Consider the following 21,638-nt stretch of genomic DNA (forward strand, 5'->3'; position numbering starts at 1 on the left):
TTGGCTGGGTAAGGGTGGGCTTAACAATGATCCAAAGTTCCACGTTTGTTCAGGTTCAAACAGGTTTTTGAGCAGAGAACAGCGTTTATTTTAGGATGCAGCATTGTGTAATGACCTTCAGGAGCTAATTTCTAAAATAAACCCTGAGAGAACACGCTACATGAAACATGAACATGAAACATGCGTTCCCTTAAGCACGATTACAAGGTACTTCAGCATTGGCCGGCCAATTTCCAGTTATCGTGAACTTTTTGTAAGCAACTAACAGCTACTTTGGAACAATGGAGAAGGATCATAACATTGAAAAACCACTTGTATATACTCTTTTCACAACAAAATGAAGTGAAAGACAAGGCGAAATAGTACAAGAATACTGTCATATCTGAACACGTTTAGTTACGAAGAGATAGAAGATCAAATCCGATTTGATCTCCTTTTTAACATTTTGCGTGGTTCTTCATTTCCACGCGTTCTACACTATACAGCACGCCGAGTCGCCGTGTTGTAGAGTGTAGATCGCGTGGAAATGAAGAACCACGCGAAATGTTATAAACAGAACCCGGCACTAGAATCAGCAGTGCATAGAAAAGCAGTCAACGTCAACACTTCCACTTACCACAAATGTTTGTACATTTGTCAAAGTTGGATGAAGCAGTTCTGATTGAACAACTCGTCTGTAAGTCGGATAAATAATTAGAACAAGCTTGTGTTATGTCAGTTTTCTTGGCGGGAGAAAGAGCATCTTGAATCTCCGACAAACACGGGCCATTGTCTGCAGGAAGGGCGCAAAGACTCCCTGCGAAAAAAAAAAAAGAAACAAAATAACATTTGAGATTTCCCCTCGCAAGGAAAATACTTTGCACGATGCAGCGTTTGTATGAGGAGCGGACGAAATAATGAAACTTGAATTTGATATATTTACAGTGTGCGAACTAAAGCTACTTGAAATTCTGTTATAAGCCATTTTTTTAAGGTATGAAATTGCCAGTAAGAACTGTGCAAGCCCTTAACACGCAAGCGCGCGAGAATCAGCCGCTGCGAGGAACTCGACGCTACAAAAAAAAAAAACAACCTCGACGCTACATGTTCCGCGCGGAAGGCGCGCAGAGTTCTATCCCTGCGGTAAGGTTTCTGCAGCCACGTTTTCAGTTTCCACAAATTTATCTGTAAATTATTCCGCGGAATTTCACGTAGCCTGCATCACTCCCTGCTCTGAGTTAGCGGAAGAAAAATAGCCTACTCATTGGCGAGGTTTGTTTAAGCAGAAATGCTATTGCACGATCCCCTTTTACATGCTGTGTTTCGTAATACTTACCAATTCTACATGTTGGTCCAGAGTAACCAGGAGGGCATTCACAGGTGCCATTGTTACAAGTTCCACCATTTACACAGTCTGGCGTGCAGGCAGCTGTGGGAAGGAAGGCAGAAGAGTAACATTTTCAATCGTAGAAGAGACTCGGAGACTCAGTTTCACAAGTCCTATGCTAGAGTTATGTTGAATGTTACATCTTTCTTAGTGTTGTTTACCTTGGGAAATATTTAGCGGATACTGAGGGAGAGTTTTATTCTAAAGATCGGCTGCTAAAGTTGCATGCATAGAAACGATGGTCTTTCATCAATTAAATCTTTTATCTCCATGCAGTTCACTTATGTTATTTTACATATTTCACTTTCATCTACATATCCACGGTCAGTTGGATCAAATAGTCAGCTGGTAGAGCGCTGCACCGGTATCGTATGTACTCCCGTTCAAGCCTAAATTTATTACATAACTGGCATAAGCTTTTTAGAGAAAAAAAAAATGCGCACGAAGAAAAACCCACCGAAAAGTAAGCCAAACATAAATTGTCGTCAACTTTGTCACATTCAAAAAGCAATTAATATGAGAGCTACAACTTCCTTCGGTTTTGCTGACAACTGTGAATTACGATATGATCCAACCAAAACTTTTCAAATGGTGCATCATTCATGGCATGAGTACAAAGGATGGAGATTACTTACATATCTCACATCTCTTGCCACTGTACCCTGGAGGGCATGTACAGCTCTCAGGCTCTGTGCATTCGCCATTGTGCAAACAGTAGTTGTTACAGACAGCTGAAGTTAGAAAAAACAAAAGGTGATAAACCAAAGTTAAATGAGGTGCGTTTGTTCTACCCTTAAACCCCACTTAAGTATCGGCTGAGGAACAAAAGAAAACATATTTGCCGGGCTTGCAAAGTCAGAAATGCGAGACGCCTTCTCTCTAAGTACCTATGGACACAGTCCTCGAGGGTTAATGGTCAGAAGACACTTTGTCTGACTTTGGCATGCTAGGGGCGTCCTGCATCGTTTGCAACGTCTTACATGGTTGGTCGAGAGGAAAAAAAACGAACAACAGAACAATGCTCGCAACCCAAAAAAACAATGCAGCTACAGGTTATTAGGGTCCAGTGAAAATAGGGCTTTTGAAAGGTGCAGGTGTACTGTCTTGCTAGGGACAAGAGAAAGGGTGGGACAATACTCACGTGTTTGACATAATGATCCCGTGAAACCGTTTGGACAACTACAGTTACTGAAGCTTGGATCCGTGCACTCACCACCGTTGAAACAGGATATCGAACAAACAGCTGAAAACAACAAAATCACAAGAGTCTTGTGAGCACGTGAGGGTAAGGACAAATGTTACAGTTTAAGTAACGCGAAACTTCGACTATCAAAGCATGTGCAACAAGACTGGGGGACAAGAGAAAAGCATTGTGATGTTTAACTATTTTTATTTACTTTTTACTTTTTATTTTACATATTGACAATACGCGTTTATATTTTCTAGTGGACATAAATTATGCAGGACCCTATCGATACCAGCCTAGTGCTGAAAGGGCAACCCTGCTTAAGAAAAAGATGACTTGACTTGTCTTATATTTCCGTGCGTCGATTTTCCCACACTTTATTTCTTTTGCGTGGTTGAATGCTTCTTTGTTTGCGGATTGCACTTGTTTAAGCTTTTAAAGCTTAAAAAGAAGGCTCGGTATAACGCCGATTGAGAAACCCAACAATATTCCAAGAGAAAGATCCTATAATCAAAACCTTCAAAAACTTTCCATCTCAAATGATAAATCATGCAAGGAAGGCTTGAACAGCATCTAATTTCCCCTAACATCTGATGTTCACACAAATTCTTCTAACAATTATCATAAGCAATGCACCAAAAAAATGCGAGGAAAATTGGTATTATTGATATTTTGGCTTGACGTTAGGCAAGTTACCTTTTTCACAGTGTTCTCCTTCATAATTCAGAGGACAAACGCACTGTCCCTGCACACAGCGCCCACCATGCTGGCACAAGTCAGCACAGTCATCTGCAAAATGAGAAAAAGGTTAAAAAAGAGTTGGTAAAGAAACAAAAAAAATTGCCTCATAGAATGCATTGCAATTAAATAGGTCTAAATAGGATTGCATTAGAAGAAGTGGAGAAGGCGTTGAACCAACAGCGAAAATGGCATTAGGACCATGACTGCAGGATCGGTGAAGACAAAATAAAGACGAGAACATTGCTACCGAAAAAAGGTTATAAATCAGTAAAACTACATCTAAAATCCATATTGGTCACAACTAAAGAATTGCTCAAGATTTCAAGGTGTGTTGCGCTCCATTGCAAGGCGATTGCTGAAGTAGTCTCCTACGCAGCTGTTATTAGGATCGTCACGCTTCTGAGGAAAAGCGTTGCGTGACGTGACGACCCTAATAACGGCTGCGAAGGAGACTAGTGCTGACGACTGCTAAACAACTATGTCACAAAATAGATTCTCTCATACCAAACTGGCCGGATTGGGATGGTGGTTTTGTTGGCGCGTCGTGGAATCCATTGGAAGAGAGAGCGAGGTTCTTTTGCGCAAACAGTCCTTCCTTGGTATCTATCCAGTCATTGACAGGAAATTCAAATGTTCTTCCCCTCATGTCCTTGACTGAAATCTAAAGCAACAACAAACAACATTTAACAAGAAGAAGACCTTACAACACATACCCTCTGTTAGTTTCTACCTTTCTACGTCAGCATTCAAACTAAAACAGTAAATTACCTTATCCAAAAACCACTTCCTTGATGCCTGTCCAGAATTGTACATCTCCAAAACCACGTTAGTAACCAACCCAACGTCTGAAGCTGCCAAACGGAATGAGTCCAGCCTGGAGTAGAAAGATAAACGATTACGTAAACAACAACAACAACAACAACAAACGGGCGACGAACCTCTGCCAAGGAATCAAATATAGTGATTTTGAAAACGGAGATTTGCATTCTTCCAGTTCTATTTCCCTTTCGGTGTACAAGCAAACAAACAGAAAATACTTCTGTTTAAGACTCAGTTTCTCAGTTTCTACGACACGGACACAACTCCCAAGCAAAACAAAAGAAAATCGTGGGTGGGTATTCGAGCGCATCTGTTATTTAGCCATGACATAACAACAAGAAATTCGGTGCTCTGATCATTCTAAGCCCTAACAGCGAACAGCAACCTCGTTACATATCAATATTAAAGTGGCTCGATGTTAAAAGAAATTCTCCTAATCAACACCACAGCAAATACATGGAGAACAGTTCAGGAAAATATGCATGATGACAACAGGACTTTAACGATGGGTTACAAATATGTGTTTGTACAGACGGTTTGGTCGGATAAAGGCTATTTTTAAGGAGGGGTGGGGTCGAAAATAACAACGAGATGCTCTTATTAAGGCGGGTCTCAGTCCACTAAAATATGTTGATTTTTGTTGACTTATTCAACGACAAATGAAAGCCACAAAAAATACAGAAGAGCCATTACTTCCAGCGTGAGAACAAAGATGGCGAACTTACTGCCCGGGCTTAAAGTGTCGTGTGCCAACGGGAAGATTAGAGCCAGTCAGCTGTATCTTGTCCGTGGATCCCCTGTCACCGATCAGACGCACAAAGACCTTCCCGTCCGTACCCCCCTGGTACTGAGCTCCTGTCTTGGTTGTGATCGTATAGTAATGTGCTGGAAGAAAGTAAAGAAAGTAGGGAACGTTTGATTAGAAAACTGAAAAACATAACGAGTGTACAGAATCGGAGCTATTGATTTGTATTGGACAGTTGGTAAAAATTTGTAGTATTTGGTAATGGGAATTAAATGTAAAAGCAAAACAAAACAAACAAACAAACAAACAAAAATACTAAAAACAGCAAGCTGAAAATTTGCATTTCAGCGGTTTTTCCGCAGACCTCTTTCTCTCCCTCTCCACCCAACACAGCCGCTGTGTTAATATTCTACGGAAATCCTCGTGTATTTTGCGATGCTAGCCTGATGAAAGACAGAATATTGTACAAATCTTGTACAATTTGCACTAAAATAACTTACGAGGACTCGTGATGGTGACAGGTACGATCTTGTCGGCGTCCAAGTCGGGTTTAATGCTTAAAATGGGCAGATCATTCAACAGCAAATGATCCTTGAACGGCTTGGAAAGCGCTACAAAGTCTGCCGGCTCCATCTTGAACCTGGAGAACTTCAGCGAGAGAGATTTCCCGGGAGGAATAGCGTTAAACTTCGTGGTTCCCGGGATTGCGATATCTGCATCTTTTCCAGCATTGTTAGTGAACTTAACATAGAAGTAGTACACTGATTCGTTTAATGTTGATTCCCGACCTGTTGGTAAAATGCATTTCATACATCAGCTTGTGACGGAATGTCGAAAGTATAAATTACGTCTCTTCGACCTTAAAAAGTTCTGAAAATGGTTGACCACAGACACAAATGCTCTAACTAATCTGCCCTCCAACTGTTCCAGAAAACCGGAAAAAGTTAAACACTTAAAGACCTAGAATGAAACCACATTCTTTCGCTACGCTTTACGTGCCCATGTTTCTCAACTCCACTCGAGCATGAAAGCCAACCTTCATTTTTTCCCTTTATAAATTAGCTTCTATACCAGTCTCTGTCGAGTAACAAATTTTTCTTCGTCCGCATTTTTTTTCTGTATATGTGCGAATAGCAGCTACCTAAACTCGACGTCTTTAGTGCACATACCTTCACCAAAACATGATTTTTTGGAGTCGTCCCAAGTCATCTCGTCTGGACACACCATGGTGTGCGGCTCGTCCTTATGGCAGTGAATGTAGTGAGTCTCGTCGGTGGGATCCCTGAACAGACCTTCAGGCTGAAGACAGCGGACTGAAAACAAGACGCGGATATTGGGCAATTAGGGTTATATCTTCGATTTATCGAAGATTACAAGACTGTATACACAGAGAGTGTATCTGTCATATAGCTGTCATATAATCTCTAAACACTGGGCTTATACTAACCCAAGAGTTTACAGTCAACCCAGGTCACGCGTGAATGATATTTTTGATATTTGAACGGAGTTCTGAAATTTACATGTCAGTTTTGAAAATCGCCGACGAGATTTCAGAGTTCCCGTATAGATTTCCCTAGCTTACTGACGGTATAAAGCAATGAATTTTTCTTTACATTGCAAAATTGAATATTTCAAGAACAACAATTGTTTCCCAAGTATTTTGAATATTTTTTTCAGTTAATGTGTCTTTGTCGGAACGATTTCCAGAGAAATGTCCAAAATTCCATTCACACGTCGGACATTACAAAGAGAAATTCGAATGTTCATTTCATTCTTGGAAATACTGTTCACGCGTGACCTGGGTTGACCGTAAATAACGTGTCTTTACTTATATACAGTGCAGTGTTTGCTGCCACCTTTGTTACGGCGGGTGGCGGGAGGGAGGAGAGGGGGGGATGTTAAAGTTCGATAGCACCAGTAGCCTTTTCGGGCCGGGCAACCGTTCCTCCAAGAGCCCCAATAATCACAGTCTTTATTTAAACACGATGTGACATCAGAAAGAACAATAAATAAGTGTTGAATCACTGTTGATAAAATTCTATCATTGTTTCCGTCAGGAGTAACGACTTCCACGTTACTTCACTCTACAAACAAAACAAAACAACAACAACAACAACAACAAAAAAAAAAATGGACGGAACTACTTCCCGACCGAGCAACAGACAACAAATTAAGGAATTAAGGTACTCACAGGCTGCCGTTATTGTGACGAGCCTAATGTCATCCTTATTAGGACTGGGTACTACTGTTACGCTGCTCTGTTGTCCATTCATGAGAAGCTTGTCCCCAGCCGACCACGGATTCTCGACTTTGAAATCAATGGGAATGTCATTCTGCTGGCCTTTCTCTTCGAAATTCAAGTCCAACGTCATGTGTGGCTGCACAGTGTATCCCTCGTTCTTATTCTGCCCTTTGCTGGGGATGACCTTGACTTGTGCTCCGGCTTTGTTGTCAAAACGAACTTTGACAAAACGAGTTGATGACGAAGATTCAACTAATGGAGAAAGAGGACGATTACCGCGGTGAATTCAGTTTACATGAATGCGACTTGGATTATAAGGAAAGGCAAATAATGGTGCGTTTGACACAAAAACGTTTCGCGAAAACAAAAATATCCTGGGCCCCCCAGCGCGAACAAAACCCACTGCCACTGAGGTATGGGTGACTCGTGGGCGGTCGTGTTTTGGATTCTAGCTGAGCAACTTGACTTGTGATAAACGCACAATTATTTGTCATTGCTGACGTAATATATCAAACACGAGGAAGGGTGTTTCATCAGATATCCAAACACTGAGAAGTAGGTTGAAAAAACGAGGCGCAGCCGAGTTTTTTTAAACGACTTCGAGGTGTTTGGATATCTGATGAAACACACTTTCGAGTGTTTGATATCGCTTCTCAAAAGATCAATAATTCTTAGAGAAATTCAAGGCTAAAGTTGGCAAAATTTTATGGTCATTAGGATAACATAGGCAAACCACGGTCACGGTAGTGATTTTCTTTGTTTTCTCTTGATGAATTATTAATGAGTTTGAGAAGATCTCATTTGAACAATGATCCAATGAAACAGTAACGGTGATCGATTACAGGAGATGGTCATTTATACAATTTCTAAACCTAGACAGTGTATCGCCCTTTATTACGTTCTTGTTCTTTCCAGTACGAGGAACGCCCAACAAAAAAATATACAAAAAATGCAAAACTTTATTTTGTACCAAATCGAAAAGAAAAAAAACAAAACAAAACAAGAAAAAAAAAAAAAAAAAAAAAAAAAAAAAAAAAAAAAAAAAAAAAAAGAAAAGAAAAGAAAAGAAAAGAAAAAGAAAAACAAAAAACAGTATCATATTAAGGTTACCCTATACCTTCAGAGGTGTCTCGCGTTTAAGCGATGAAGTGCGTCCAGTTTAAACTGTAGATAGATTACCTAAGCCTCTACATCAAATTAGGGTTTATAGAGCTGGCTATCAAACTATACCAAGAATTTTGATATAAAATGAATTATCGAATTTTTCACGACCTCTAAATGTGAGCGTCCTCCGGAATCACCTTTTTAAAACTACAAGTTAAAGCAAATTTTGTTTTTCGCTAATTTAATTTGCTCCTCAGTTTCCGGACCCAAAGCGCTAAAAAAACGTGTCTGCGTTTTGCCATATTCAATCGCAACGAAAAGTTATTGAGCATTTTCGAAATAGGATGAAAAAAATGTGTAGTGATCATACAAAAATCGCTCGCGGAGAAAAAATATTTCGAAACAAAAAATTTGCAGACATGTTTTTGTTGTTTATAAGTTAAAATAGCTACTGTCCAAATTTGAAGGCAAACGAACTAATTCCTTTTGAGTTTTAGCTCTTTGAAGTGGCTACTCCAAGTGAAAAAAAATTGATTCGAGAAAATAGCGCTAAAAATACGGCAATTAATTTTATTTCAAAATTCTTGGTTTAATTTGATAGCCAGCTCTATAAGCTTTAATTTGATATAAGGGTTCAGGTATCTACAGCTTAAACCGGACGCGCTACATCCTTTGCACGCGAGACACCTCTGAAGACACCTCTGAAGGTATAGGGTAACCTTAAAAGTACTGACAAATAGCTTTCATTTGAATGGCCTAAACTACAGGAGGTTCTTTATTATTTTTTAATGAACAGAGAAACAAACAACAAAGAAAACCGGGCAAAACAAAGAGAACATCACAGTTACCATTGCTTGAGAAGTACATGAAGACATTTTTGGCACTCTCAGCAGGTACTTCAGCGTCAAAGAACACAAGAGACGAAGCGACCATTCTGGTGTAACCATACGGTGCCCCCGCTGCATTACGTCCCACGATGAGCCTTGTGAAGGTGTCCTTATCATGGTCCCCTTCTTGGGGCATGTAGCCGCGCGCACGCGCGATCTGTGTACCGTTGATGTACAAGGCCAAGCCGTTCTCTCGAGCCCAGGTTACCATAACGTACTGCCAAGCATTGAGTTCAAAGTCTGATTCAACCTGTCCAGAATAAAGAATGGCGTGAAAATGAGGGTTGCCTGACTGTTAACTTAACAGAGAAACAATGTCAACTGAGGAATAAAGATTGTTTTAGCTGCTTAATAGAACTATGGGTGTATACTACGCGCCCGTTGGCAATGAGCTCATAACCGTTTCAATTTCGTGAAATAATACACCCTTATCACTCGGCGGCCATGTTGAGAGTCGGGGGAATAAAAAAAGTTTGTTTTCGCACGGCAAGCCTCGGCCGGACGCGAATTCAGTGCTAGCTTGCCGTGCAAAAACAAAGCTTTTATTCTCCTGAGACTCAACATGGTCGCCGAGTGATAAAGTCTATTGTTGACTTAAATACACTGTAATCCCCGTAGTATTTTTCCAATCTTAGAAAACCGCAGTGTAATACAGGGTCCTTCTCAGGCTGTTATATCGTTAAACGACATAACAGGAACAAGAATAATAAAAGCTTGTGACCCCAAAGTGGCAAGCCAATCAAAAGGCGTAATTCCTTGTACTCAGGGGCAGCCTATATGACAATAAACAATTATTCACCAGCCTCTATTCACTAAAACTGAGGCTTGGGAAGACCTTATTCCATCCCAAACAGCATAAAGATTCGTAGCGAAGACCTACCCGCCATACTTCATCGGGAACTGAGACCACTGCATACAATTTACCGTCCTTCAGGAAAAGAGTGAAGCCACGTGACTCCTTACTAGAGCCACCGCTGTCCACAATGTAATGAGGCTCGTCCCTGTAACTTTTAGCTGCGTCGTCCAATTTGAATCTGACACCGAACGTCAGTCCAGCGGTACATTTGTCCGGATTACTCAAGCATTCACCTGAAACGCAAATAAGAAAATTAATACGTGGGATTTGAGGTTTGCTTGCAGCTTTTGGAAGACGACTGAAAAGGCCGCGTTCGATAAATCTAGGACTCTCACTCTAGATTAATCCCAGACTTTTTGTATAGGCTTCTTTCTTTCGTCTTTTTTGTTAATTTATATTCAAAACTCTGTTGGTAATTAGTAGGTAAGGATTACAAGTCTGTCCAGAAAACTTATGCCTTTCCTATCCATCGAGCGCGGACCACTGAAAACTCCCTCCCCCCCGTCCGGTTAGAAAACCACTGATCCTTCACAAAGACGTATAATATTCAAGGACAGTGCCTCCTAATACAGAAGTATTTTTGCGCGGTTTATGACAGTGTGGTAAAAGCAGATCTTTAAGTAAGTGCTATTAGAATTCAGAAAGAAAACTGCGGGCAACCACGCATATTTAAAACAATTTTTTTCTGAAAAATGCGTAGTTACCCCAGCTTTTCCTTTTAGATGTCAATGACACTTGCTAAGATCAACGTTTCCCAAATAGCCACAAATCGCGCAAAATACCTTTGTAATAGTAGGCATCATCCTTAAAGAAACTAGATTTTCTTAGACCATCGTGGGATGCGCAGAGCATGTGCGCAGTAGCAAGAGGAGGCACCGTCCTTGAATGTCCACCCTCCAGTGGACAAAAGCCAAAAAGCAATCTTTACTTGTTCATGTTTCCTCGCCCTCATTGCTATATTAACCGCTTATTTTTAATTAATTAATTAATTAATTAATTATTTTTTTCATTGGCTTTATCAAAGTCAATCACTGGCATGGCACAGTCAGCTCTCGCGAATAGGACATTTTCACCATGGCGCCATTTGACTACAACTGCCAGAATCCTTCAGTTTTTTGTTTTGTCACGCTATTGTTCTTTGCTCTCCACTGGGATTACAAAACTTGAATTTGAAAAGGAAACTGAAATGGTAGCTGGTAGCTGTAGTCGAAGCACGCCATCATGAAATTGGTGTATTCCTCGTTCGAGTTTAGTGACTTTGGTTATTAGGACGACCTTTGATTAACCCAGTCTAAACAGATAATACGGTTACTTTGTTATTGTGTTACGGAGGTGAACCATTCACATTAGTAAAAGTAAGTTTATTCCTTTGTTACTGCTCAACATTACTGACCTTCAAAGTTTCCCATATCCAGCCAAGAATCATTGCCGTTTAACAGCAGCCCTCCCTCTAGGGGGACTGTTGCTCCGTGGGACTCTGGGACGGGATCGTCTCCGACAAGATGTCCATTCTCCACCTTATGTAAGGACCACATTCTTTTGTAACGCAACGTGGGTGCTGTAGGCAAAGAGAAAAAGGAATACGCCTTTATATCACAACAAACAATAACAAAATCTGTATCATAACACAATGCCACACTTACGCGACACGGTGACGATGAGTGTTTTGCACGGCTTGCGTCCATCTCTGGGCGTCACTGGAAACGGTTTTACAAAATCGTTGATCCTCAGACGGGTGCCAGATTGTTTGTCTTCAGCAACAAAGTACACAGGTTTGATGGGTGCACCGTCCGTTGACATGGACATTAGCGTCACTTCCAGGGTGGAGTCGGGAGCGATTTGAAACCCTTCGGGGTTTCCCTTGTCTGGCTTGAGGACGATGGATCGGCCAACTTCATTTGTGACGCAAAGAGAAGCGTAGTGGATTTTAGCAGACACTGCGAAAGGAAATGATGGGAGACCGATAAGTCAATTACATGAAAAGGTTATCGATTACCTTGCCAAAGACTACGTATTCTCTAACTGAGATCTAAGTAGAAGAGTAGTACAGTTAAGTCCCTTTATTGCGGACACCCTTGGGTCCGTGAGTTAGTGTCCTTAATAGCGAGAGTCCGTAATAGCGGGAATTTATTTCAGTCAAACGTCTGTAATTTATTTTTGCCGGAGATTTAGCTGCTGTACCTATTATTGGGGTGTCCGTAATAGCGAGATGTCCGCAAGGCGAGAGTTGACTGTACATAGAACTAAGGAGAATTTTGTAAGCTGGTAAGCGGCCTTGAGAATTTGACAGCACTAAACATTCAAGCTAAAACCGAGCTTCCGCGATTGGAAAATCTGATGTTAAGGCACTTCTGCTTCAAACACATGCAGCTCAAGAGTTGCACTTGACAAACTGCATCTTCGCTTTCAGATACACGAAACTGATTTCTATGAAGACAAAAGAAGGGAATACAAAAAACGTAAGTCCATACAACTTACAGCCACTCCAAAAGAAGATATAGGCAGCATTTACATCATCTTGCGGCAAACGCCCGGCAAAGGTCGTGAATGACGCCATTGCAAACTTCCCGGGGTGAAACGGGCCGTTATTTCCCACTTCTCGACCAATCACGAAGTTATTCTTGTATGGGCTGACTGTGGTGAGGGATACTGGTTTGCCTGTGGTATCCTGAACTCGCAGCTGCGCATTATAGTACATTTTCATACCGTCCTTTTTCTTCCATGTCACCATAACGTACACCCATTCCTTCGGAAGGGCAGAGCTTTCCACCTGATAGAGTAGAAAAAACATGTTCACAACAGACGCAAACAACGCAATGAACCAATCAAAAACATGCAACCGACGCCAAGCGCGGGAAAACGCGTCAATATTTTGACCGGTCAGAAACAAGACATGACCGAGCTAAAATTTGTTTGGCAGGTCAACATGACCGGCAAGTGTCCACAAATTATTTTGAGCCCTGCGAATCTTCACCAGAAGAGCTGATTTTACCAAGGTGTAATTTAAAACAGTTACGCCAAACTTACCGTCCATTCCCTATCAGCAGTCCGCACCACGGCAACCAACTTTTCTTGCTTCGTAAACAGCGAAAATCCGCGCATGCCTTGATCGTGAGCACCCGTGTCCACAATGTACCGCGGCCCCGCATTCTCGCCTAACTTGTCTAACCTGAGCTTCGTTCCAAACGACATCCCGTCGGCGCACTTTTCAGGGTTAATAACGCAGTCATCAGGGGCGATTTGAGCAACAGCGTGGGATTCCTGCCCATCGAAGGATAAACCCCCGTCAAGAAGGGTCATTTCCCCGTGGGTGGTCAGATCCGGATTTCCAGGGATTTCTTGCGTCGCTGGGGAGTGCGGGTGACGCGCGTGAAAGATGATACTGCTGTCCGGGAGTTTGTCGTCTAGCGGGGAATGATCACCAGGTAGGCGGCTGTCTTTTACGGATAGCATGGACCATGAATGGACTGGCTTGATCGAAGGTGCTGCAGAAAAACACGAGTTTAGAATCAATCAATCAATCCATCCATCCATCTATCCATCCATCCATCCATCCATCCATCCATCCATCCATCCATCCATCCATCCATCCATCCATCCATCCATCGATCAATTAATCAATTAATAAATTAATCAATCAATCAATCCATCCATCCATCCATCCATCCATCCATCCATCCATCCATCCATCCATCAATCAATCAATCAATCAATCAATCAATCAATCAATCAATCAATCAACCAACCAACCAACCAACCAACCAACCAACCAACCAACCAACCAACCAACCAACCAACCAACCAACCAACCAACCAACCAACCAACCAACCAACCAACCAACCAACCAAACAACCAACCAACCAACTAATCAACCACGTCACGTCAATTTGGATTTTAGACGTCACACGGTTGACACTACATGTAAAAAGCGTAAGTTCTTTTGTATACAACAACCTGGGTCATCACGTGACGCCATGAAATTCAAAATGGTAACCAGAGGAAAAAAGTAGAAGCACAATCATATCATATAATCATATCCCATTTCGTCTGACACCTTTCGAAAAGATCAGAGAGATTAAGGATCACGTTTACGACAAACGGCAAAATTTAGCTGGTGTAAACGGTTATCCTAAGCCTGCCGCTCGACGCGTTCTGTTTTCAGTCAAGATGATTAGCTTCGCGTTCGAATCAAATGCTAGAGTCATTTTGCAAGCCAATCTGACGTTTGCCGTTTGCATTGAGCGCGATAGTAAGTCTTTATTGTTTCTATGTTTTCCAAAGAGATTTGACATGGAGCAGTAAATTTATACATCATCAATTCCAGCAGTTGGATACTGCTGGAATTGAATGACGCATGAACGTGCCTTTTTTTCTTGAAAGCAGGTTCCATTTAAAAAGACTGATGACACCACTGTTATAACACGCGATAAAACACACTTAACTGGTCTGGCCCAGGCCCTCAGTTGGACAGTCCTTATTCTACTTACCAGGGGCAGTGATAGTCATGTTGATCACTTCATCCTGGAACTCTCCAGGCGTTATCGACACCTTCTTGACGTCACCGTTAATCTCCAGGTCGTTTTGAGTCTCCAGATCCTGTGCGTCAAACGTGACAGGCTCTGATATTGCGCTGCTCTTGGGAAATATCATGGACACTTTCAGGAAGCCATTTTCTGGGACGACATAACCACCCTTACGGCCTCTGGATGGCATGACTCTGATTTCACGGCCCACCTTGTTGTGCAGGAGCAAAGTAATGTAATGCTCCTCTGGTCCTGATGATCCATCTTACAAAAAAAGAGAGGCAAAGAAACACGATTGTCAGTGAAAAAAGGAAATGTAGTACACTGCAGATACTGCCATTCACAAGTTTTGAGTTTACAGGGCATTGGGATTGGTAGAATGCTCACGTTATGAGGAAATTCAAGTAAAACTTCGCCTAGATTACTCAACCCGTGTTCATCTATTTCTGCCCAAAACCCGCTGCTCGACGGCTTTCATTTGAATGGTCATCTGTGTGGTTCCACCCAGAGATTTCATAACCAGCTTTTACGTTCAACGATTCGTGACAATTCACCGACAGACGAGAACCAACGTGCACAACATAATCAATCTGAGCTCTAAAGGGGGAAAAAAGGGAAAAAAACCGGTCTCATGTTGTTCAGCTTTAAAAAAAAAATACAATAGAAAACAACAGACTTGTGCCACCTTAAAAAAAAAATGAAAAAAAAAAAAAAAAAAATAAATAAAAAACAAAACCGCACCACCGAATTTGTTATATATAATAACAAAACCGCACCACCGAATTCGTTATATAAAATAACAAAACCGCACACCCGAATTCGTTATATTTAAATCACCAAACTTTCCTTCTTACGGAAGCACTGAAAACACTTACTCAGTGGCGATATCACAACGTCCGTCACTTTGTCTTTAAACTTCGCGGGTTTCACAATGATACTCTTGCGGTTGTTAATCATCATTGCGGAATGTGAGTCTGGATCAAAGGCCTTCAAGATGAGGGGCTCCGAACTTTGGAACTCTCGCGTGATCTTCATAATAGAGCCAGTGTTGATATGGAATCCCTGGTTTAGCCCCTTGTAGCTGGGTGCTATAATGGACTTTTTGCCCGCACGGTTCTTGACTTTCAGTGTTACATAATAAACGGGAGGTTTTTCTATGATGTGACGAGAAGAAGGAACATCGGATTTCTTCTTTCCTGAAACTAGAAACAGAAACCATAAAATGGATTAATAAGTAAACTGCAAAAAATTTTCTAGGATAATGGCACTCCAAATTGACAAAGAAAAATCTGAACTTGAACACATGACCTTCCGCAAACCGGCCGGGTACTTTAAATACTGAGATCGTCATAAAATAAATAAAAAACAAAACAAAAACAACAACAACAACAACAAAAAAAACCCCTACTTAGGCACATTTTGGTAGTCAAAATAGTTTTCGGGACCGGAAAACAACGTAACGTGGCAAGCGTCGTATTTGGCGATAAAGAGACGGTTAGGTAATTCGTGAACTGTACTCCAACAAAATACGTCCACGAACCCAGAGCTTCCACCAACCGCGTCTCCACGAGAGAGTCGAACCAACCTAGTTAAGTATTTTAGTCAGCTGAAATTCAAACTAAGTCAAGGCTAGTATATTTGTGTACTTATCGCTTGGGCATCTTTTATGTAATGACTGGCAGTTATTTTTTTTTCTCTAACCAACCATTTAAGTGGACCTGCGCAAAGCCCTTGTCCTGAGCTCAGACTTATGACCAAATAATAATAAAAACATCTGAGAATGCGGCAACTTTAAAAGGCATCGTTTAAAGAAGATTCGAACCCCTTTCCTTACAAACTTGGCACAATAGCTGAGTTTTCAAAGCTCCTTACAGTTATGTTTTTTGCTTTTATCAATGAATCAAGCTTAAAGCAAGATGCAAACAACGATTGCCGGATTCAGGGGAGTCTGCCACCCTCCACTACCAAACCTTCCCCATACCCTTGCAAAGAAGTTACTCACCTTGCTTGCCAATGACAAGCTCTTTTTTCGCCTTGGTAGTCCGTGGCGTCACGGACACTTCTAGGTTTCCATTCAAGGTGAGCGGTGTTTTCTTTTCGTCTGCAGAGACTGCCGCTAGAGTAACGGGTTGTGCAGACATCGTACCTTTGGTGATGTCCATCATAAAGTTCTTTTTGACTTTCCACCCCTCGGGAGGGTTGTTGTCGCTGGACTTGATTATCACATCCTGCCCGGCCATGTTCTTAAAACGAAAACTGATGTAATACTGCTGGCCTCCTGAAAAAGAGAAACGACGTTACTATGAATGAAAGAATGAAAAGGTAAGGAGGGAAGGACGGAAGGACGGAAGGGAAGGAGGGAGGAAGGGAGGAGGGGAGGAAGGGAGGAAGGAAAGGAGGGAAGGAAGAAGCGAGGGAGGAAGGAACGAACGAATTAACCAAGTTACTGTGTTTGAATACCTGAATAGAATGAATGAATAGAAATCAATCAAATACAAATCGAACGTCAATTCAATAAGAATTCTGATATGAGAAAACCTTTGTATTTGGTTTAATTTTATTTTTGCCTTTTACAAATACAATATTCGTAAATACAATAACAGAGGTCAAGAATCCTTCTTCATTTTCCTTTCCCTTGGGAGCGCGCGTTTCGTTTGCTCTACTATCCCTTAGAAAAAAGAGAGACCACTTGGAGCCTAGTTCCCAATGCTAAGCACAAAACCACATTGGCAACAAGACACGACAGTGAACTCGGCAGCTTCTTGTCTACTTACCTTGAGACATTCCTGGCGCCAGGATCTGAACTACCATAGGCTCGCCTTTGACTTCAGTGGGCGTCAACTTAATCGATTCTTTGTCGTTCATTTTCATCACCTGCTGTGTAGCTGGATCAAGCGCTTTGAATACGATCGGCGAGTTCCCTTTGGTCGGTTTGGTGAAGGACATCATGAAGCCCTTCTTGACTTGGAAGCCCTGAGCTGGGTTATTATCACTGGGTATGATCACGATGTCTTTACCTGACTTGTTTAAGATCTTCAAGGATACGTAATATGTTCCAACAGCCGATTGACCTGAAATCAGAGGTCGAATGAATAAACGAACATTATTTCCCTCGGTAAGTGATTATAGCGTAAGATGCCAATGTGGAATTTGCAAACAAATTTAATTCATCACACCGAGGTAAAGGACGGTGCCTACTAATAAAGAATTTTTTTTGTGTGTGTGGTTTATGACTCTGCAGGGAAAACAGATCTCAGCAAGGGCTTTTGATATCCAAAAAGAAAATTGGGGTTAACCAAGCATTGTTTAGAGATAATGAAGCAACAATTATTCTAAAAAACAGTAAAATATAGAGCAATCTATGACGTTTTTTTTTTTTTTTTTCATATTGAGGCTTTTTATCTCTGAAAAATGTATGGTTACCCCCAATTTTCTTTTTGGATACCAAGAGGACTTGCTAAGTTCTGCTTTCTCCGCATAGTTTCATACTGGGCAAAAATATTCCTGTATTAGTAGGCACCACCCACAGGAAACCCGAGTATCTCGAGATGTGGAGAACGTATGCGCAGTAACAAAAGTAGGCACCGTCTTTAAAAGCGCAACTGTTTCGAGGCGGTTACAATACAGGCGTAAGCCATTTGCTTCGTTCAAAGCTTTTCATAAGAAATATGTTTTCTTTGCATATGAACGAAAACTAATTTTCATCATAAAAACTATGCATGGAGCCTTGCTTTCATAATGAGGTTTAAATCAACTTCACAAAAAATTTACTTAGTCAAAACGTTAAATGCACTTTAACTTATTATAGATGTTCCGTGATCAGTAACGAGCGGTATCGAAACAAGTTTTCTTGCACGCAAGTATCAATGTTTTTAAGAGTGTCGATGGTATCGAGTATTTGGTATCGCTTACTTCCAGCGCCTTCAATTTTTTCCTTGGAAATGACCACAGAAAATGAGCCTTTGCGTGTTAACTGAGGGGATACGGAGAGTGAGTTTTGATTGTTCAACAGTAGGTTAAGAGGCCCTGACTTTGCAGTGAGGGTGACGGGTTGACCGCCTACAACGTCTTTTCGGATTTCCATGGTGTACTTTTTAAGGATCTGTAAGAGAAAGAAATATACAGGGCAATTAAATGACAGGTAAAGTGTGGGCAAAGCGTAGCGTTAGGTCCGAACGGGTGTCTAACACTTATTAAAAGTAAATATTGTTAGCTGTCCACTGAAAACTTACGGGATTTTGATTGGCATAACCACGTCCACGAAAATCAACCCATACCTCGCCATCACTTAACTCTCTCTTTTTGTCCAATGCGGCGGAACCATGGGTGCCGGAAGATAAACAAAAGCACTATCGTATGTTTACACGTTCCTTCTAAAACCCTGAATTTAGTCACTTCACGCTGTAGTTGTGCAAGGTCAGAATGACAAAGCAGTGGAACCAAAACCCTTGACAGACGTGAAAAGCCATTGTTTCGCCCATTAAACCTTTTACTTTTGACGTTCTTGATCCCGTCGGTGCAGTGGTTTTGCAGCTCCCACTGAGACGAAAAGGAGAAACCACGACCCTCCACCACCTTCAACGATACCTTAAGAGCATCATAAGGACGGTGCGTACTAATACAGATACATTTTTGTGCATTTTTCAGAGATAATTAAGCAACAGCAATTCTAAAAAGCTTTAAAATACTACACAGTGTGTGGAAATTTTTTTCCAAATTGAAGCTTAATTATCTCGTAAATATGCGTGGTTATCCAGAGTTTTTTTTTTTTTGATTTCGATAACACTTGCTAAGATCTTCTTTTTCCCACTCACTCATAAACCACGCAAAAATACCTTTGAATTAGTAAGAACCGTCCTTAAGAAATCAGGGTTTCTCGGAAAATCCCGAGATGCCCTGAACGCATGCGCAATAGCAAAAGGAGGCTCTGTCCTTAAACCTTGTGAATAATTTATAGATTTAAATTCTGAGTTGTTATAACACACCAGATGTAGACAGTTGAGACTGATCAGTGGTAGAGATCAGAGGGTAAAGGGCCATTTATGTAAACAGGGTCTAACTTAGACCGCGGCTTAAGGCAACCAGTGGGCCTCAAAATCTGTTTGTACGTGGTTTATTTTAAGTAGATAAATAGTTTTCAAGTCTGGGATGCAAGCCTTCTTGTTACCGTCGGCAGTAGACAATGTTCAGATATGATTGTTGGCAAAATTGAAAACGGCTTATAACGTGGTTTTGTTAAACACCGTCTGAACTGTCTTTTAATAACTGACCAAAAATGTTTTACCTGCAAGCCCTGGGGTGGATCCTTATCGCTCGAAATCAGCTGGATATCATTGTCAAAAGTGTTCTTGACCCGAAGTTTGATTACATTGGAGGCAGATGTGGGCACACCTAAAACAGATGAAATATGATGGAATTGTCTTTTCGTATTCCAGTAGACTATTTTGGCAATTCTGTTGGTTTTCAATTAAACTGCGAAAATAAAGCATTGCAAAAGACGCCAATCGGCCATTTCCGAGTAGGTGTGAACCTCATTATGAAAGCGAGGCCAAGTGCAAAGCTGAAGATCAGATGAAAATCAGTTTTGTTTGCATATGAATGGCAACTAATTTTCATAATAAAAACTTTCCACTTAGCCTCGCTTTCATAATGAGGTTCACAGCAACTCGCAAATAGCCAATTAGGTGAGTGCAAAAATTACCAGTGAGATAAATTTCCATCAACCTCGTGCCCAGGGTCTTCGTGATATTAGGGAACTAAAGCAACGACGACGGCAACGGCAACGAAAACGCCACTTGAAAATATAACTTCGCGTTACTTTCTATTACTTCGCGATTATTCTAATTGATTCAACTTCTACAATGTGGCCGAAGCATCCGGGAACTAAATTGATAGGAACGGTGTTCAAGTAAGGAAGGAAAATGAAAAATTCACCGTCGTGTCTTCACGTTCTCCACAAAACCTTGAATTTGGTTATTTCACGTTGTTGTTTTGCTGATGACGCCAAAGAAATGTACCAAAACATATAACGCACGTGCAGAGCGATTGTTTTTGTTCATTAAAGCTATTGTTTCGTGGCGTTGTCGTTGCCGTTGCCGGCGTCGTTGCTTAAGTTCCCTATTCGAAAATGGCGGACGGGGGTGAAGAAACAAGGGCATGCTGCAAAGTACTCCACGAACCGCCGAGTATTTTCGTCTCCGTTAAACTTTTTCTGGGATCAAATATGTTATCCATCCAACAACTTTATTTAAAAAAGTGCAGCGAAGAACGAAAATTACGTGTTTATCACGTGACAAAATACAGGACGATTCGAGAAGTATTACGCAGCGGGTCTTCAGTGCGCCGCTGTCCGCAAGTTTAAATATCGCGAAGACCCCAGAGACGCGGTTGTTGTTTTCACCCGCCAGTTTTCTACACAGAGTGCGAAAGACTGTTGATTAGAACGCGTTCTGTAGGTACGATATTAGAGAGTTTAGAATTACGTTTCCGGCAAACGGCAAACGGTAGAAATGACCACGTGACCATGTTTATCCTTCATTTACCGCTCGCTATTTCCATTTTCACAGAAAAATTGAGTAGTTTTGCGTTAGTATGAAAGCTGATTTTGCACTATTCGTAGCTACATGTATGTACTATTGATACTTACCACTTCTGAAGAAAAACGTGTACACACTGCCCATCATCGACGGCGACAAAAACGTGTTGAAAGTAGAAAATGAGCCTATGGTGAACTTTGCATAATGGCCAGCGCCTTGTGCGTCCACTCCGAAGCACATATTTGGCTTGTTAGTGTTGAGTTGAAGCTGCATTTCCCTGCCCTCGTTATCAAATGCTACTTGCTTTCCATCCATGTACAGTTTGAGACCGAGATCGCTTCTCCATGTCGTACTGGCGTAGAACCAGGCATCAGGAGATATTTTTGTCTCAACCTAAACGTGCAAATATATGCCAATATTAACCAGTAACAATAGGACAAGAGTGATGCTGAGACACACGGCACAGTATTTCAATTCTTCCCAAGTGTTACAAACTCCTTAAACGCAACCTTTCCTTTTTAAATTCCTTAAGGGTACGATGAAGCGCTCAACAAATGTTGAATAATATTGCGTCGTGTTGAACTGAATGATTACTGACGCTAGCTAGAATGACAAACTGCTTTTTACCACCC

General features: G+C 41.3%; 1 protein-coding gene across 2 annotated transcripts in view; it reads right to left on the bottom strand.

Annotated features, from left to right (window-relative positions):
* Window positions 1-21,638, bottom strand: part of LOC146473612 (uncharacterized) — a 90,739-nt gene that overhangs the window by 8,005 nt on the left and 61,096 nt on the right. For both annotated transcript variants that reach the window (XM_085118321.1, XM_085118320.1), the window contains 24 exons: window positions 21,117-21,399; window positions 19,755-19,861; window positions 18,383-18,572; window positions 17,245-17,541; window positions 16,473-16,748; window positions 15,346-15,672; window positions 14,435-14,734; window positions 12,974-13,431; window positions 12,425-12,716; window positions 11,590-11,883; window positions 11,340-11,504; window positions 9,971-10,179; window positions 9,052-9,340; window positions 7,049-7,351; window positions 6,027-6,170; window positions 5,358-5,645; window positions 4,838-4,997; window positions 4,062-4,167; window positions 3,798-3,954; window positions 3,249-3,341; window positions 2,508-2,609; window positions 2,002-2,097; window positions 1,316-1,408; window positions 617-796 (listed from right to left, as the gene is read on the bottom strand). In XM_085118321.1, the coding sequence (XP_084974447.1) occupies window positions 617-796; window positions 1,316-1,408; window positions 2,002-2,097; window positions 2,508-2,609; window positions 3,249-3,341; window positions 3,798-3,954; window positions 4,062-4,167; window positions 4,838-4,997; window positions 5,358-5,645; window positions 6,027-6,170; window positions 7,049-7,351; window positions 9,052-9,340; window positions 9,971-10,179; window positions 11,340-11,504; window positions 11,590-11,883; window positions 12,425-12,716; window positions 12,974-13,431; window positions 14,435-14,734; window positions 15,346-15,672; window positions 16,473-16,748; window positions 17,245-17,541; window positions 18,383-18,572; window positions 19,755-19,861; window positions 21,117-21,399 (5,209 nt within the window). The remainder of the gene's footprint in view (window positions 1-616; window positions 797-1,315; window positions 1,409-2,001; window positions 2,098-2,507; window positions 2,610-3,248; window positions 3,342-3,797; window positions 3,955-4,061; window positions 4,168-4,837; window positions 4,998-5,357; window positions 5,646-6,026; window positions 6,171-7,048; window positions 7,352-9,051; window positions 9,341-9,970; window positions 10,180-11,339; window positions 11,505-11,589; window positions 11,884-12,424; window positions 12,717-12,973; window positions 13,432-14,434; window positions 14,735-15,345; window positions 15,673-16,472; window positions 16,749-17,244; window positions 17,542-18,382; window positions 18,573-19,754; window positions 19,862-21,116; window positions 21,400-21,638) is intronic.

The sequence above is a fragment of the Pavona decussata genome, unplaced genomic scaffold (assembly GCF_977016875.1).
Source record: "Pavona decussata unplaced genomic scaffold, jaPavDecu1.1 SCAFFOLD_93, whole genome shotgun sequence".
Lineage (NCBI taxonomy): Eukaryota > Metazoa > Cnidaria > Anthozoa > Scleractinia > Agariciidae > Pavona > Pavona decussata.